Raw genomic sequence first — 20164 nt, 5'->3', positions numbered from 1 at the left:
ATCTTACTTCTATTAAAAACCTATGAAGGGGGGCTTCCCTGGTGGCGCAGTGGTTGAGAGTCCGCCTGCCGATGCAGGGGACACGGGTTCATGCCCCGGTCCGGGAAGATCCCACAAGCCGCTGAGTGGCTGGGCCCGTGAGCCATGGCTGCTGAGCCTGCGCGTCCGGAGCCTGTGCTCTGCAATGGGAGAGGCCACAACAGTGAGAGGCCCGCGTACAGCAAAAAAAAAACAAACCCAAAAAACCTCTTAAGGGTTTCCCTGGTGGTGCAGTGGTTGAGAATCCGCCTGCCAATGCAGGGGACATGGGTTCAATCCCTGGTCTGGGAAGATCCCACATGCTGCAGAGCAACTAAGCCCCATGCGCTACAACTACTGAGCCTGTGCTCTAGAGCCCACGAGCCACAACTACTGAGCCCATGTGCTGCAATTACTGAAGCCCACGCGCCTAGAGCCTGTGTTCTGCAACAAGAGAAGCCACCACAGTAAGAAGCCCGCACACCTCAACAAAGAGTAGTCCCCACTCGTGGCAACTAGAGGAACCCCGTGTGCAGCAACAAAGACTCAACACAGCCAAAAATAAATAAATTAAATAAATAATTTTTTAAAAAAACCTATGAAAATAAATAAATGTATATGTATAACTAAATCACTTTGCTGTACACCTGAAGCTAACACAACATTGTAAATCAACTATACTGCAATAAAATTTTTAAAAAATAAAAATAAAAGATACCTTCCAGGAAAAAAAAAAAAACCCTGTAAAGTCTGTATTCCAGCACAAAAAGCACAAGGCTTAGATCAGAAATTTTGGAATCAGATGCTTAGATATGAATTCCAGTACCACCACCCACTGACATGTTGACCTCGGGCACATCACTGAACATAAATTTCAATTTTCTTACTGGTAAAATGGGAATAGTAATCTACATCTATGATAGTTGGAAACAAATAAGAAAATACGAATGTGAAAAAAGCTTAGAAACCTGAAGTGCTACATTATTGTCAGGTATCATCATCAAACAGATAATAATCTCCTGTGCAAGTATTAACAAAAGACTTTTCTTCTTAACTTTTCCTCCCCTCCTAAAACCAAAATCTTCACAGGCTGAATGTCTCTTGATTTCATTGCTATACTTCAAGTACAATGTAAATGGAGGCATTTTCCATCTATATTTTTATATACACATATTTTCAAAGTACAGTTTGACCCTTGAACAACACGGGTTTAAACTATGAAGGTCCACTTACACATGGATTTATTTCAGTAAAAACCTACTACAGCACTACACGATCGACAGCTGATTGAATCCGCGACACACAACCGTGGACATGGAAGAATGACATAAATTATACTCAGGTCGGCTACACAGAGTGTTGGCTCCCCAGCCCTAGTGCTGTTCAAGGGTCAACTGTATGCAGCTCTTTCTGAAGATTTTAGATGAAACTCAAGTACTGTTCTTAGTATTCTGGAAAGGGTAAATTAACACTAATGTGAAAGGGTAAATTAGGGGGTCCCGTAAACAAATTTACTAAGGAGATATAGAAATATACTGGAAAATAAGTTGTTTTACTTAGCACCATGCACACAAATAAGGCTGCCAATAACAAATAAGTGGCACCATTAAAGTTCCAGTGGTAAAAATCCCTATCTGGAAATATTTTTTTGTTATTCAGGTTAATAAATATACTTAAAAATAAAAAGAGGAATTCTTATTACAAATAAATATATAATGCATCCAAGTGATTCTCCTACATGAATGAACTCATTAAAAGATGTTTTAATCATAATTTCATGTATCTGAACTTGAAAGACCTCTTAATGTTATAGCACTTAGCCTTAAAATAGTCACAAAAGAATTTCAGACTCACCCTGATAGTGCCTCCAATGACTTCCATTACTTTGCCTCGATACCACAAAGTATCTGATCCCCTTACTGCACAAGCTTCTCCCTTTCTCCAGAAATAAGGCTCCAAAAGACCAAGGCATTTTAAATTACTCTGAATTTCGTTCATCATTTTTATTAGTTCAAATTCTGAAATTATTAAAAATAGAAAGCATTTAGGAAAAATTCCCTACCATTTTCAAATGAAGTCATCATCAAACTTTAGTAACTTCATCACTTAGATAACATTAAAAGGAATTAAAAATCAGTCCCCACATAATAGAGCTTTAATATAAATCTAATTTAGTCAATAGCTTCAATATGTTTTGAAACATACTACTGACTAACAACATGTAAATTATTATTCTGATCTATGGTTACAAACGCAAGCATTATTTTGGAAGTGCAAGAATCATTAAAAGCTCTTTGTGGGCTTCCCTGGTGGCGCAGTGGTTGAGAGTCCGCCTGCCGATGCAGGGGACACGGGTTCGTGCCCCGGTCCAGGAAGATCCCACATGCCGCGGAGCGGCTGTGCTTGTGAGCCATGGCCGCTGAGCCTGCGCATCCGGAGCCTGTGCTCCGCAACGGGAGAGGCCACAACAGTGAGAGGCCCGCGTACCGAAAAAAAAAAAAAAGCTCTTTGTTATTTGATGCTTAGATACAGCACAGTGCTGCGGGTATAATATTAAAATTCTAATATTGCTACTTCCTGCTAACTGGCTCATTATTTCCACAGTAAATTTATATGCCCATAACTGATGCCAGAGAGGGCAAGCTCTGGTGTCAGTTCATATAACAGTTCTACTACTTTAGTTGCGAGCTCCTGGGCAAAAGCCTCAGTATGTTCTTCTGTAAACTGGGTGTAATAGTGCTAGCCCACATTATCCGTATTGCAGGAGATTGGAAGTAAGGCCTCTGGCAACCAGTTCTAGCTATGATTATTTACACACGTCAAGCAAAGTTTCTGGATTAAGTACTGTTGCTAGAGGTCTGAAACACTTCTAGAATAGCCAATTACACAGATTTAGTCTGGTTTTCAAATTAAGAAACAGTATTTAGCAGATCAACACATGAGACAAAAATTTCAACAAGTTCGTAGCCCCCATGCCCCTATCCATAGGTGGACTTACTATGAAGCTAACGGAGCTTAAGTCCCGTGAAAGCTAGAGCTGCTGTGAGTCATCAAGTGTCCTGGACACACTCAGGTTGTAGAAAGGTAGCGTTGGTACATAAGCTAAAGAGGTCTCAGGAAGGACCTGAATCTCAAATGGCCCTGACTCTCCAGTCATTTGTTGTGACTTCTTTTCTCACTTTTAAACGAATATAAACATTTGTATTCTTTTTTCTTAGAGAGCCCCCAAACTTGTATAACTGGAACCTGTCCCCCCATGCTCATCTTAGGCCCAATGTTTATCCATTCCCAATGTCTCAATAAATGATTTTCATGTGTTAGGCATTGTGCAAAGCACTTTCATGCATTATTTCTTTCAAACCTCACAACAACTGAGTGAAAAAGCGGTTCAGAAAGGTTAAATATCTGCCCAAGGAATTTCAATCCATGTGTATTTTACTAGAGATATTCCCTTCCAATTAAACTTCTCTAGTAGTAAAAGCAACCACTTTTACAGAACACTGCATGATGTGACGGGTCTTACCTGATACTTTAGGTGCCACGAATATAGTTCCATCATCACCAATGCAGCTGACTGCTGCCTCAAATACTGTCTGGGTAGGGATAGCTGGTGGCTTATAGCATCCAGTGGTTCTTGGTTCTAGAAGTTTCTCCTTAAATTCAGACACCTCGTGTTCACTGAGAATATCAGCAGCTTGTTTGTCAGGGTCAGAGTTAATTTTAATACACTTAGTAACCACTGACTCTCCTTGTACCAGTGGGATTTCCAGAGACTTCTGGGATAATGAATGGCTGTTATCTAATTTATTAGTTCTGTAACATGCAAAAAAGAATATATCTAACCATGAGCAAATAAAAAAATTCTGGGAAAACAATATAAAAAGAATCCTTCAAATATACTTGAAGGATTAGTCTAGTCTAATTAGTCTAGGATACCCTAGTCTAATTTGTTACATAAAAATGAGTATACTTTAAGTTATAATGAAAATTATTTTAAATTATGCCTGAGCTTGATGATAAAGTAATATAATTTCACTTAAATGCATTAAATTACTATCCCATATTTACATGCTATTCCCTTTTAAAGTCTATTAAGTATATCCCAAGTATCATACAATTAACTAGATGTTATTGGGAAATACAACAGCTTCAAGCTGATTCTAATTTAGCCCAAAGACAGATCATACATGTGGCAAGTTATCAACATTCATAAAATAATACAAAGATAATGAGTCCCTTAAAAAATAGTTTTTCCATACTATTCAAATATTAAGTGTTAGTGGTAACATGCTATATTCATTCATAATTGCTTTACTTCCTCTTATTCCCTTCCAATTAAAAAAACATGCCTATAAAAAACCCTAGAAGGAAATATTAACATTGTTTATGTTAGAAAAATTATGGCAGATTTTTGTTTCTTCCACTTTCCTGTATTTTCTTTCAAACGGAAATGAGCACTGATTAGATAATAGCTGCATACTTCCTCAACTAACACTGCTCCCTCATCACTCCCAGCCTTGAGGTAGTAGTTTTAGTGCCAGAAAAGTAGAAAAGAACATTAAATTAGTGGCAGATATTGTTAGTTAATATAAACTTGCCCAGCATTTTTCACTTTAACAGTTCTTTCAGCGAGGAACTGTGTTAGCCTGAAGTCAGTGAATGCAGGACTAGATGCAGAGCCTGGCTGCCTGACAAGGCCCAGGCAGTGAAGTCAGCATCTACCACACCCGGCCAACTACCTCGGGTTCCGTATTATTTCTGATCTCTCATTCTCCTTCCATTTCATCAAGATTGGGGTCCTGATCCAAATAAGGTAAGGTATAATAATTTAAGATAAAAAAAGAGATCTGGCCATGTATGGCAGAAGGTGACCACTTGGAACATGTATCTGCAATTCTAATATACCTCTACCTCTAGAAGGAAAAAGATAAAAAGAGGAAACTAGGGTTACAGTGATATCCTGATCCTTCTCCCCTTGGACCAAAGGTATTTAAACCCCAAATTTAGTATCTGAAAGGATCTTTACATGTAAATATTGTTCAATTACTTTTTTTGGCTACCCATTTCTACTCATTTGCTACCTATATCACACAAATATATTTTGGTATATACCTACCACAATTTCCAGCATAAAGCTTAAACATTTCTGCTTAAGCAAATGAGGCCAAAGGGTTCAGATCTGGTGCCCACTGTGTAACTCTCCTTTCCTTTAGTTTAAAATGTATTGATAAATGCCAGAGCAAAGGGGAAAGTATAAAAGCAAAAATGTCCAGGGATTTAAACATTTAGCAATTCTGAATGAATTTACTTCTAAGCTGGCTTCTCAGGATTAGGTTATAAATCATTTTTAAGTGCAAACAAGAGGCAATTCAGGTCTGAGCACACATAGATACGAAGATTTACACAGGCAAATAAGAAGCCTCCATCACAAAATGATGTTTTAAAAAAAGTCTAGGGCCTCCCTGGTGGCGCAGTGGTTGAGAGTCCGCCTGCCGATGCAGGGGATACGGGTTCGTGCCCCGGTCTGGGAGGATCCCATATGCCGCGGAGCGGCTGGGCCCGTGAGCCATGGCCGCTGGGCCTGCGCATCCGGAGCCTGTGCTCCGCAACGGGAGAGGCCACAAGAGTGAGAGGCCCGCATACTGCAAAAAGAAAAAAAAAAAAAAAAAAAAAAAAAAAAGTCTATACCTCGTTTCTCTCAAAGCCAAACCCCTTTTAATCAAATATTTGGAAACATCAACACACTCTCCTTCTTCATCTGTGCAGAAAATTTTCACAGGTAATGGCCATGTTGTGTTGTTTTCCTGCAGTGATTTAAGAGCAGAGTAAATATGAGACACAAAAACGCAACTTAGTATAAACATTACACTTTTCACAGGTATTCCCTCCACCTTTCTCCATGCCAGAAAGAAAAATTCCCAACCAAGTAATTTTGATATCGGAACATATCAGAGAGAAAACAGCATGGAAGACAGTCAACAGAGAAAGACAGTTGTTTTGTGAAGTCTATCAGGAAGACTTCACTGTCCAGGTGAAAAATACCAAGTGGAGGAGAAAGAAGGACGACTGAAAACTTTGTCTTCCACCCAGATTGGGGAGGGAGGAAAACATCCTCCATTACAAGTTCTCTATTCTCCTGAATTCTTTGTAATTATAGAACTAAAATATATTTTCACAGGTGTGCCTTTTTTCTCCTGTGAAAAGCCAAAGAAAGAACTACAAAACATATATTGTTTTATATGGAATTATAAAAATGGGGAAAGTACACAAAGAAAAAATTAACATGGAAAGAATTACTTACAAGAAAATTCTAATCATTAATGCAATAAAATGTATCAAATTAGAAAAAAGTTAAGGAGACAAGGAATATTTCTTAGTGTTCTGAAAGGACATATCCTATATATGTATCCTCTTCTCAAATCGGCACTCATACAAACACCTTTTATGATGTACAGTTAATATGATTTCACTAGAAGCCTAACTACCAATTTGTAAAGAATATCAAAGGCTTCAGAACTGCACTCTAGCATACATACCTTCTGGTTTTTAATATGCAAATTATCAACTCAAGAATATTAGTTTAGAAATGTTTTGATTCACTCATATATTCATTTACAGTACGTATCTATTATGAAACAGGCATTACAGTGTTTTTTATTGGCCAGGTTGTGCGGCTTGCAGGATCTTAGTTCCCCGACCAAGGATAGAACCTGGGCCCTTGGCAGTGAAAGCATGGAGTCCTAACCACTGGACTGCTAGTGAATTCCCAAACAGGTGTGATAACTTGAAGACCAAAAAAAGGTTGCAAAAAAATATCCAAATAGGGAATTCCCTGACGGTTCAGTGGTTAGGACTCCATGCTTCCACTGCAGGGGGCACAGGTTTGATCCCTGGTTGGGGAACTAAGATCCCACATGCCACGCAGCCAAAAAAAAAAATCCAAACAGCTTACTATTATTTTCTCAACAAAACAAATGGTCTTGTAGAAAATGTCAATGAAATAACCAGTACACATCTACTGTACCTGTTCACACACTTGTATGACGATGGTTGCTACAGCTCCAGTGAGGTACAATGAGAGACAGTCACAGGCTGTCGCTGTCCACTTGTCACTCCCACCAGCTGGTCTAAAACAAAAAATGACAACTTGTTTTATAACAAATAGCATAGGATATAGAAACATAAAAGAACCATCATATAAAAATATATTTCAACCAACTACATATGTAGTGAGAAGTCAATTTAAACATGACTTCTTTGTATTATTCTCAAAATTTTCTTCCCCATTTTCATAGCCTTTTATTCATCCCTCTATTTTAGCTACGGCCCAAATTACATGCTAAGTTATTTGTGTACATCTGTTCTGAAGCTACACTGAGAACTCTTAAAAAAGTAGATGTGTTTTAAGTTTTTTAAAGCTATTATATACATTTCATATATGCTAACTACACTATAAACTCAGAGAGCAGGTATAATGTATTGTGTGTTATGTGTACACACATTTGATTCTTGAACAATGTGGGGGTCAGGGGTGCTGACCCCCCGAGCAGTCAGAAACCTGTCTGCAACTTCACAATTGGCCCTGCATATCTGTAGTTCTGCATCCAGATACAACCAACCACGGACATGTAGTGCCATAGTATGTATTTACCATTTACGTATAAGAGGACCCGTGCAGTTCAAAGCTGAGTTAAGGGTCATCTGTATATTATGTGTTGTATGTGTTATGTCCATCACATCTGCAATGCCTAGGATAGCGCCCAGCTCACAGAAGTCACGCCAAAAATATTTAATGGAAATACAAATAGAACAAAAGTCCCTTTGTAATGATGATTTCTCTGCCCAAATATTTTTGGAAGATTTTTTCTGGAATTTAAAACTAATATGAATTACTACCCATGAATATTAGCCTCAATTATTTTTAGAAAATTTATTTTTAATAATCATGGTAAAAAGTGTTCAATAAATCTTTGACAGATCAATGAAGAGCAGAGTATCAACTTCATCATCTATTTTAGTTTGCAAAGTTGAAACTGAGTGACTTTAGATGTTTCTAACCATCAAATCCACCCCCAAAGAGTAAAGAACTAGTAGCACTAAAGAGATTACAAGTAAATGCTGCAGGCTCCGAAGGCTCTCTAGAAATGGCTTCTCGATGTGGAGTTTCATTAGGGCTGCCCCATCCTCTGAGTAAATAACCAATGTGGCCAATCTTTTCACACTGAATGGTTTATGCGAGTGAACTAAAGAAATCAACTGTGTATGTAGTTTGACCAAATAGGATTTAGTAAAACTATTTATTAAGAAGCCCAAACAGTGTTCCTATGAGCTAAGAAGCTTATATTATCAGTGACGCCTTGAATTAGTTATCGTTTTTTATTTATGATGGTATACAGATAATATCAGCATACATACATCATTAAGGTTTTCCTATGATTTATTAAGAATACACGTTTTAAAATATTAACTTTTGAACATCTGAAAGTATTTACAACATTTCAAAAAACCTATGGCATGTATCCATAAAACTGTGTGTTTCAGTTGAGAAAGATAAAAAAGTTCTGGAGATGGACAGTGGTAAAGGTTCCATTACTTAAAGCCATGGAACTGTACACTTAAAAATGATAAATTTTATGTTAATGTCTATTTTACCACAATAAAAAGAAATCTATAAAAAAGATTTCTCACAAGGGTAGTAAAGCGTAGTGGTTAGAACTCCGGTTCCAGAATCAGAACTTTTATAATCCTAGTTCAACAGTTTGATGTATTACTCTGGATTATAAAATATTTAACTTCTTGAAGACTCAATTTCCTTATCTTTAAATAATACCTTTTATCTATAGCTTAAAGGTCTGCTGTGATGATTAAGTAAAATAATGCCTGTTAAGGCAATTAATACAGGGTCTAGACATGCTTAAGGTTAGCTATTATTAGACTCCGGAAACGGTGGTATTCCATTATAGTCCATAAGACATAATTCAAGGTGTCAATAGGAATGCATTCTCTACAAGAGGGGTCCCCTGCCCCCAGGGTGCGGACTGGTCTGTGGTCTGTTAGGAACCAGGCCGCACAGCAGGAGCTGAGTGGCGGGAGAGCAAGCGAAGTGTCATCTGCCGCTGCCCAGCACTCGTGTTACCACCTGAACCATCGCTCGCACTACCACCTGAAATATACCCCCCCACCCCATCCGTAGAAAAACTGTCTTCCATGAAACTGGTCCCTGGTGCCAAAAAGGTTGGGGACCGCTGCTCTACAATATTGGGTACAATTAAGGGACTGATAGAATTCTATCAATGAACAGAGCCTCCACAACAAAGGGTAAAAGGACAGCATCAAGATAGGGAGGAGAGACAGAGACACATTCTCGCCAAGGAAAGACCCACACCCCAGCTGCAGCGATCCAGAATCAGGAGGGACCACAAAGGAGGGAGAGATCTAAGCTCTACATGAGGCATGCCAACTGATACTGAGCAGGTCCCTGTAGGGCTCCTGGGCACAAAAACTTTGTGTCTCCCATTTTTTTGATTACAGGAAATACCCTTCACTTGGCATCACGACCTCTAGATCCTGTACAGGACAGAGTCCCCAGAACACCTGGCTTTGAAAACCAATAGGGAATATGACCAGGAAAACTACAGAACTGCAGAGAACATGATGCTGAAAGCTCAGCTTCTCTGTACACTGGTGCTGAACTGAATCTTGGAGACAGAGTTTTGGATGAAGTAGAAAAGGATAGCTTTATTACTTTGCCAAGCAAAGGGGGAAACAGAGGGCTACTGCCTTGAAAAACTATGTGTTCCAACTGGAGAGGAGAGTGAAAAGTTTTATAGTAACGGTTCAGGGCTTTCCTGATGGTGCAGTGGTTAAGAATCCACCTGCCAATGCAGGGGACACAGGTTCGAGCCCTGGTCCAGGAAGATCCCACATGCAGTGGAGCAACTAAGGCCGTGCGCCACAACTACTAAGCCTGTGCTCTAGAGCCTGCAAGCCACAACTACTGAGCCCGTGTGCCACAACTACTGAAGCCCACACACCTAGAGCCCGTGTTCCGCAACAAGAGAAGCCACAATGAGAAGTCTGTGCACTGCAACGAAGAGTAGCCCCTGCCCACCGCAACTAGAGAAAAGCCGACATGAAGCAACGAAGACCTGACGCAGCCAAAAAAAAAAAAAAAATCGTTCAAAGAGGGCGTGATCAGTTCATGGACATTCTTCTGATGGGTTGGTGGTGACATAAGTCAGCATCAGCATCATCAACCTTCACAGGTTCCAAATGGTCTGGGGTCTACAGGCTTGTGGGCAGCATACTATCATTAATCGTTAACTTCTCCCACCTGCATGGGGTTTCAGTATCTCCAAAACAGCTCAAAGATATTGTTGTTTATCCACTGATGGGGAACCAGGACCCTCCCCAAGGCTGCACTACTGTTTCTCTTGACTGTTTTTCCCTGGTCTTGCAACCCCTCCCTTCCCTAATTAACAACTGCTTGAATCCACCCATTGGAACTCAGGTCATGGAGGCTGAATGAAAGCTATTTCCTGTAATCAAAGAAATGGGGGACACAGAAAGTCTTTGTGCCCAGGAGCCCCATAGGGCCCTGCTGGGTATTAACAGAAAAACCTGCCCTTAAAGGGCCTGTGCCCAAACTCACTCAACCTAAAAACAAGTGCAAAAACACCAGATTGAAAAGGGCATGGGCCACACATGAAGAGGACCCACTTACTAAATCTTACAGCGTCTGCTGGAGAGGGAGAAACCAGCTGGGATGCCCCCTAGGGACTGAGACACTAGCAGGAGCCTTTTTTGTGATCTCAGGCTACCTTGCTATCACTAGCACTGAAATTCTCCCTGTAACCTGTTAGCACTAATGGGTCTGCCCTGCTGAGAGCCCTGCCCACCCGAGCCTTAGCTGGGCCTCACAGCCATGCGAGCAACAGCCCTGCCCACCAGCACCCCAAAGCAGCCGCTGCCCTGCCACAATAGGAGGGCACACAGAAGGGACACCCCTTGAGTGCCAGGCTGTGGTGGCCAGGCAGGATTGTACCCCTGAGTCCCACTGAGCATCTCCTAAGTAAGGCCACTCTTTCAAGACTAGAAGAGACAGCTGATTTATCTAATACTTATGAAGAAACAGAGAATTAGGCAAAAAGAGGAGACAGGGGAATATGTTCCAACCAAAAAAACAGATTGAAACCTCAGCAAAAGAACTAAACAAAACAGAGAGAAGCAATGGACCTGGTAAAGACTGAAAAGTAATCATCATAAAGATGCTCACTAAATGCAGGAGAAGAATGGATGAACACCATGAGAATTTCAACAGAGACAGAAAATATAAGAAAGAACCAAACAGAAGTTGTAACTGAATGAAAAATGCACTAGAGGGGTTCAACAACAGACAGGATGAGGACAAAGAGCAAATCAGCAAGCAGTGGAACTCACCCAGACAGAGCAGCAAAATGGAAAAAAAAAAAAAGGGGGGGAAGATAACTTAAGAAACTTTGGAGACAACAAGTGGAATAAACATTTGCATTATAGGAGTCCTAGAAATGAAGACAACAAAGAGAGAAAGAAAGGACCAGAAAAATTATTTGAAGACATAGTGGCTAAAACTTCCCTAATCTGAGGAAGGAAACAGACACCCAGGTCCAGGAAGCCCAAGAGAGTTCTAATAAGATGAACCCAAAGGATCACATCAAGACACACTATAATTAAAATGGTAAAAGTTAAGGATAAAGAGAAAATCCTAAAAGCAGCAAGAGAAAAACAACTTGTTATGTACACGGGAATCCCCATGAGGCAATGAGCAGATTTTTCAACAGCAACTTTAAAGGCCAGAAGGGAGTGGCATGACTATTCAAAGTGCTGAAAGAAAAATACTTCCAACTAAGAATTCTCTACCCAGCAATGTTTTCATTCAGAACTGAAGGAGAGATTAAGAGTTTCCCAGATAAGCAAAAGTTGAAGGAGTTCGTTGTCACTAAACCAGCCCTACAAGAAATGTTAAAGGGATTTATTTAAGCTGTAAACAAATGGCACTAATTAATAATAAGAAAACATACAAAAGTAAAAATCTCACTGAAGATGGTATAACAAAAGTAGTGGATCAATCACTTATAAAGCTAGCATGAAGGTTAAAAGATAAAAGTAGTAAAATTAATCAGAAGAAAGAATACACCAGACTGTGAAGTTATAAAAAAAGAATTCATGCAAATGGAAATAAAAAGAAAGCTGGAGTAGCTATACTCATATCAGACAAGAGACTTTAAAACAAAGATTGTAATAAAAGACAAAGAAGAGCATTACATAATGATAAAGGAGTCAATCCAGCAAAAAGATGTAACATTTATAAATGTATATGCACCTAACAGAGGAGCACCAAAATATATAAAGCCAAATATTGACGGACTTAAAGGAGAAATTGAAAGCAATACTATAAAGGTAAGGGACATTAACACCCCACTTGCATCAATGGATACATCATCCAGACCAAAAACAGTAAGGAAACAGCAGATTTAAATAACATGTTAGACCACATGGACTTAACAGATACATGCAGAACATTCCATCCAAAAGCAGCAGAATACACATTCTTCTCAAGTGCACATGCAACATAGTCCAGGGTAGATGACATGTTAGTTTACAAAACAAGTCTGAATACATTCAAAAAAATGAAATCGTATCAAGCATCTTCTCCAACCACAATGACATGAAACTATAAATCAATCACAAGGGAAAAAAATGGGAAAAACCACAAAAACGTGGAGATTAAACAACATGTTACTGCACACCCAAGAGGTCACTGGAGAAATCAAATACCTAGTGACAAATGAAAACAGAAATACAACATACCAACAATCTACAAGACACAGCAAAAGCAGCTCCAAGAGGGAAGTTCATAGCAATTAGGCCTACCTCAAGAAACAAGAAAAATCTCAAATAAACCAACTTTACACCTAAAAGAACTAGAAAAAGAAGAATAAACAAAACCCAAAATTAGTAGCAGGGAGGAAATAATAAAGATCAGAGCAGAAATAAATAAAACAGAGATAGAGACCCCCCCACACAAAAAAACCCCAATAGAAATGGCCAACAAAACTAAGAACTGCCTCTTTGAAAAGATAAGCAAAATCAACAAAACTTTAGCTAGACTCACCAAGGAAAAAAAAGAGAGAAGACTCAAATAAATAAAATCAGAAATGAAAGAGGGGACGTTAACAACTGATACCACAGAAATACAAAGGATCATAAGAGACTATTAACAATTATATGCCAACAAAATGGACAACCTAGGAGAAATGGATAAATTTCTGGAACCATACAATCTTAGCAACTGAATCATGAAGAAATAGAAAATGTGAATAGACTCATTACTAGCAAGGGAATTGAAACAGTAATAAAAAAAATCTCCCAACTAAAAAAAGCCCAGGAGTAGACAACTTCACTGGTGGATTCTACCAAACATTCAAAGAAAAATGTTTTGAAGAATTCTCAAACTCTTCCAAAAAACTGAAGGAGAGAAACCTTCCGACCACATTTGATGAAGCCAGTATTTCCCTGACACCAAAACCATACAAGGACACCACAAGAAAAGAAAAGTGCAGGTCAGTATTTCTGATGAACATATATGTAAAGATCGTCAACAAAATACATTAAAAGGGTCACACATCACGATCAAGTGGATTTATTCCAGCAGTGTAAGGATGGCCCAGCATCCACAAATTAATCAACGTGGTACATACATTAACAGAATGAAGGATAAAACCATATAATCTATCTCAATAGATGCAGAAAAAGCATTTGACAAAATTTAACACCCATTTATGATAAAAACTCTCAACAAAGTGGGTATAGAGTGTATTTCAACATAATAAAGGCCATATATGACAAACCCATAACTAACATCATACTCAATGGTGAGAAGTTGAAAGCTTTTCCTCTAAGATTAGGAACAAGACAAGGATGCCCACTCTCATCACTTTCATTCAACATAGTATTGGAAGTCCTAGAACAAGTAATTCTAAAATTTGTATGGAACCACAAAAGATCCCAAATGTCCAAAAAACAATCTAGAGAAAGAAGAACAAAGCTGGAGGTATCATGCGCTCTGATTTCAAACTATACTACAAAGCTACAGTAATCAAAACAGTATGGTACTGGCACACGAGCAGACACATAAATCAATGAACATAAGAGAGTTCAGTAATAAACCCACACATATATGGAAAATTATTTTATAACAAGGGAGCAAAGAACATACAATGGAGAAAGGACAGTCTCTTCAATAAATGGTGCTGGGAAAACTGAACAGTCACATGAAAAAGACCACTAGACCACTATCTTAAGCACAAAAATTAACCCCAAAAGAATTAAAGACTTGAATGTAAGAACTGAACCATAAAATTCCTAGAAGAAAACATAGGCAGTATCCTCACTAACCTCAGGCTTAGCAATATTTCTGTGGATCTGACTCCAAAGGCAAGGGAAACTAAATCAACAAATGGGACTGCATCAAACTAAAAAGCTTCTGCACAGCAAAGGAAACCACCATCAAAATGAAAAGGCAACCTACTGAATGAGAGAAGATATTCTGCAAATCAGGTATCCAATAAGGTGTTAATATCCAAAATTATAAAGAACTTATACAACTCAACAACAAAAATCCCCAAACAGCCTGATTAAAAAATGGGCAGAGGATTTGAATAGACATTTTTCCAAAGAAGACATACAGATGGCCAACAAATATATGAAAAGATGTTCAACATCAGTAATTATTAAGAAAATGCAAATCAAAACCACAAGAAGGTATCACCTCACACCTGTTAGAATGCCTATTATCAAAAAGACAACCAATAAAAAGTGTGGGCAAAGATGTGGAGAAAAGGGAACCTTCCTGCACTGTTGGTGGGAATGTAAACTGGTACAGCACTATTGGAAAACAGTATGGAGGTTCCTCAAAAAAATAACTACTATATAACCCAGCTATTCCACTTTTGGGTATTCACCAGAAGAACCTGAAAACACGAATTCAAAAAGATATCTGCACCCCTATGTGGACTGCAGCACTATTTACAACAGCCAAGATATGGAAGCAACCTAAGGGTCCATAAAATGGAATAATGGATAAAGGAGATGTGATATATGCACAACTGAATACTACTCAGCCATAAAAAAAAATGCAATCTCGACATTTCTGACATGGATGAACCCTGAAGATATTATGCTAAATGAAATAAGCCAGACTGAGAAAGACAAATACCACATGATTTCATTCATATGTGGAATCTAAAAAACCAACCAACCAACAAAAGAAAAACAAACTCATACATACAGAAATCATATTAGTGGTTACCAGAGGGGAAGGGAGTTGGGAGATGGGTGCAAAGGGTGATGGGTGTCAATTATAACGGTGACGGATGGTAACTAGGCTTGTGGTGTGATCACTTTGCAGTGAATACAAATGTCAAATTATAATGCTGTACACTTGAAACTTATATAATAAAAAAATATCTGGTGAATTCACCTTTAAATATTTTCAATTTGTTTTTCAATTATAGTTTTCAAACATATTCAAAAGCAGAGCGAATATAATAAATCTCATCTATCATTCAGCTTTGACAATTGCCAATACATGACCAATTCTATTTCATCATATTCCCATGTATTCACTCCCAACCCTGATTATTTTTTTAAATATGTATGTATGTATGTATTATGTATGTACGTATGTCTGAGTTGGGTCTTTGTTGCTGCACGCGGCTTTCTCTAGTTGCAGCGAGTGGGGGCTACTCTTTGTTGCAGTGCACGGGCTTCTCATTGCGATGGTTTCTCTTGTTGCAGAGCACGGGTAGTTATTGCACGTGGGCTCAGTAGTTGTGGCTCACGGGCTCTAGAGCACAGGCTCAGTAGTTGTGGCGCACGGGCTTAGGTGCTCCGCAGCATGTGGGATCTTCCCGGACCAGGAATCGAACCCGTGTCCCTTGCACTGGCAGGCAGATTCTTAACCACTGTGCCCCCAGGGAGGCCCCTGATTATTTTTAAGTCCCAGATTTAACATTATTTCATTTGAAACGATTTTAGTTTGCATTTTCCAAAACTAAATCTTGTTAAACAAACACAACCACAGTACTGTTGTCACATTAAACATTAGTAATTTCTTAAGATCAACTATCCTTATGATCAACTATTCAGATGGTGTTCATTTTTTTCCTGATGTTTCAAAACAGTCTGAATTGGTAAAGTAAACAAAATCCATACATCATGAAGGGGCAGTATGCATCTTTAGTGCCCCTTCCATCTCTTTCCCTTGTAATTTTCTATTGAATAAACAGAGTTGGTTTGCAGTTTCAATGGTCTGAATTTAGCTGATTGCATTCTCATGGTGTTTAACATGTTCATCTGTCTCTTGTATTTCCTTTAAATTCATAGTTAGGTCTAGAGTCTTGATCAGATTCAGGTTCGCATATTTCTTTTTTCAGCAATACTATTCAGAGATGGTGCTGTGTACTTCCCTCCAGAGGTACAGAATGCCCGATTCTCTTTTTGTGATGTTAGCAGCCACCAACAATCATGCCTAGATCCCTTAGTATATAAGGGTTGTAAAATGGTGGTATTCCAATGATATCATTCCTCCTTTGTTAGAAGGAATGCTTATAAAGAACTTTCCCTTATCACCTAATTGATTATCTCGAGATATAGATAGTACAGGAAAAACAAGTGCTCATTTCCCTTATTTACCAATTTTCAGAATAATGAATTAGTTCCCTAGAATCCTCTAAAAGTGATCAATAAGTTTTTTTTTAAATCGCTTTATGAATTTAGAGACTCAAACATATCAAATGCTTTGATACAACATAATAATCATCCTACTGCTGTTGAAACTGTCCCATCTTTGGTCAGTGGAAGTTTATTCAGGTTGTCATAATCTATCTATCCATCCATCTATTTATTTATAGCTTTCTTGCTTTTTGCTAGGTCAAGATATTCTAGGCTCACACTGTGTATTTCCTGCCCAAGACCTGGAATCAGACATTTTCCCAAAGAGCACTAAATTCTTTTAGTGGGAAATGGTATTTGGAGACCACAATTTGTGCACCAGCATGGCTCATTGCTACTTCATGTTAGGTCCTTCATGTTACAAGGCTAAATAACATGTATTTTTTTTTTTTTTTTTTTTTTTTTTTTTTTTTGCTGTATGCGGGCCTCTCACTGTTGTGGCCTCTCCCGTTGCGGAGCACAGGCTCCGGACGCGCAGGCCCAACGGCCATGGCTCACGGGCCCAGCCGCTCCGCGGCATGTGGGATCTTCCCGGACCGGGGCACGAACCCGTGTCCCCTGCATCGGCAGGCGGACTCTCAACCACTGCGCCACCAGGGAAGCCCACATGTATTTTTTATAATTAAAATACCTTATCAGTTTCTACTGATACTTTGAATTCAAAATCAGGAGTACAAGGTAAGTCAACCTTAATCTTACATGTTTACCATCAAACAACCACACTTGTTCTTAACGATATGTACATAATTACTATTTTGAATTATCCCACAAAACACACACAACAGTTTCAGTAACACTACAACCAACTTTGGGATTAATAAAAACAGCTGAGTTGGGGGGGGGCAGTTATTTCTTGTCCTTAGGATATATTTTGGTAAGCATGTACAGTCAACTTATTGTGTTTTAAAGTCACTTGAAAAAGTTCCCCTCTGAGAGGCTATATCACCACTACATACAGTTAATTTCATTTTACTTACTATTTTTACTGATTTGTCTGCATAAAATATTAATGTTGTTCTAATGTTAAATTGATATTGTTAGTAACCTCTTCTCTTTTCCAACTTCTTATGTGAAGTACTTACTCCTAGTTAATACCAATGTGACAACAGGAAGTTGATTCAACTTCCCACATATACTCTCCTTTCTCCCTCCGTTCTTTGAAATTGTGGCTGATCTACTTTGCATTGTGTACTGTTTCCCTAATAACGATCATTTAATCTTGGTTCTTTTGGTAAAATAAATGTAATGCTCACCACAGTCCTTATGTCAAAATCTCTCTTGTTGGTTACCTAAAACTTGTTCTCTTACAGGGACCGTTCCTGGAAACAATATTCCCTGAGTGATGAAATCAGTATTCTGTGGTCTTTTCATCAATACCTGAAAGTCAGCTGGCTGGATATAAAACCCACAGCTTGCCATTTTCTTTTGAGTATTTTTAGAATGCTACTCTCTTACCTTCTGGCATAAAGTGTTGGTGATGACAATGTTATTTTATATCTCTCGTGAATCAATGATTTTACTAGATAATCTCTCAGTGTTGGCATTCCTGAACCGATTTTCCAAGATAGGCAGTGCGCCTTTTCAATGTATTTTTTAAAGTAGTCTTTTATTTTAGGGACACTTTTTTGAATTGGGTTTTTAGTATTTGTTTTGATCTATTTCTTTTAGTCTTGTTCTTTGACATTCCTATTACATGTATATTAGATCTCTGTCTACTTTAGGTATCTTTGTTTTCTTTTAAATCCTTTGGATTTTTAATTAAAAACATCTGCCCTCTTTTGATCTTGTATCTCTTTTTAAAAACATTTATTTATTTATTTATTTATTTAAATGTATTTACTTATTTATTTATTTATTTTTGGCTGCGTTGGCTCTTCGTTGCTGCACGCAGGCTTTCTCTAGTTGCGGCGAGCGGGGGCTACTCTGTTGCAGTGTGCAGGCGTCTCTTGTTGCGGAGCACGGGCTCTAGGCACGCGGACTCAGTCGTCGTGGCGCACGGGCTTAGTTGCTCCGCGGCATGTGGGATCTTCCGGGACCAGGGCTCGAACCCGTGTCCCCTGCACTGGCAGCTGGATTCTTAGCCACTGCGCCACCAGGGAAGCCCCTTGTGTTTCTCTTCAAGGCATTTTCTATTGCTTATTTGCTTGCTGTTTTCTCTAGTTTAGTCTACGTTCTGATATGATTTTCTTTTCCTTCCTGAGTGCTATCATCTCCTTTCAAACCTGCCTTTTTCTGTAATCAATCTTGTTTCTGAGTTTTTCTAATTCTATTTTATGTTGTTCTTCATAGTGTCTATCATTTTCTAAATTCCTTAGTTTAATTTGAAATATTACTGTTTTGTAAGCCTGTCTTTTTCGTGGATTCCATTGCCTCTAGGGATATTATTTGGCTCCTAATTTTCTTTTCTCATTATTTGTAAGGAGTTCGACTGTAATCCTTTCTTTCACTAATGTTTTAAGTGAAGTAAAATTTCCTGTACTTCAGGAGAAGGGGGGATCACAACTGCTTTCCAAGCTTCATGGCTCTGGAACTCTGACTTGTGTCATTCTCCCAAAGTGACAGACAACATGGCTTCATACCTTGCTCTCTACTTTTATCTGCATCTTTTCTTTCCTTCGCCCCACTGTCTGCCTTGATCAAATCAGGCTCTCTTCCCAGCAGATTCTCCACTGTCAGGGGGTCCTAGAAGAGAGCTTGTATGGCTAAGAAGGCTTCAGTACCATGAAACACTGGCCTGTGACAGAGCTCTCACATTCAACTACAAAGAGCACCCTGCATCTCAGTTTTGCTTGCTGTTCTCAGGTTGGCCCACGTGCTCCAGGGAAATGCTGTTGCCAATTCCTATTTTCAGACCTGTGAGGACCCCAGGCAGCTTTCCCTCTCCATCCTCCCCCACAAGTGTGACACCACAGGGTCCGGTTTGTGGAGCACCCCAACTGCTTGTGTTGCCTACTTTCGTTGTAGATGTTGACCATGCAGTCTGCAGATTTGCATCCATGTTTATGTGTTTATGGTAGGATTCTAGCAGACTACAACCATGCCTTGCCATTTCCCAGAATCCTAATTCACTCTTTCTGGTAATTTACACATTTTTAGCTTTCCATGCAATTCTAAGCTTATGAAATACATTTTAGTTCTACCTGCTTGTGTGCCTCAAGGTTTTTTTTTTTTTAACAGTTTGAATTCTTTCTAGATACCACCAAAGTTTATGTACTTCATTTTTTTTTTTTTTTTTTGCGGTACTCGGGCCTCTCACTGCTGTGGCCTCTCCCGTTGCGGAGCACAGGCTCTGGACGTGCAGGCTCAGCGGCCATGGCTCACAGGCCCAGCCGCTCCGCGGCATATGGGATCTTCCCGGCCCGGGGCACGAACC

General features: G+C 39.1%; 1 protein-coding gene across 1 annotated transcript in view; it reads right to left on the bottom strand.

Annotated features, from left to right (window-relative positions):
- RNF17 (ring finger protein 17) overlaps window positions 1-20164 on the bottom strand; it is a gene marked incomplete at its 5' end in the record, with an annotated part of 124006 nt that overhangs the window by 21525 nt on the left and 82317 nt on the right. Inside the window, 4 exons of the mRNA XM_081214444.1 lie at window positions 1873-2036; window positions 3542-3831; window positions 5707-5822; window positions 7055-7145. Coding sequence (XP_081070570.1) covers window positions 1873-2036; window positions 3542-3831; window positions 5707-5822; window positions 7055-7145 — 661 coding nt within the window. The remainder of the gene's footprint in view (window positions 1-1872; window positions 2037-3541; window positions 3832-5706; window positions 5823-7054; window positions 7146-20164) is intronic.

This window comes from Mesoplodon bidens (genome assembly GCF_964165515.1).
Source record: "Mesoplodon bidens genome assembly, chromosome: 17".
Taxonomy (NCBI): domain Eukaryota; kingdom Metazoa; phylum Chordata; class Mammalia; order Artiodactyla; family Ziphiidae; genus Mesoplodon; species Mesoplodon bidens.
This window is presented reverse-complemented; position numbering and strand designations above follow the sequence as displayed.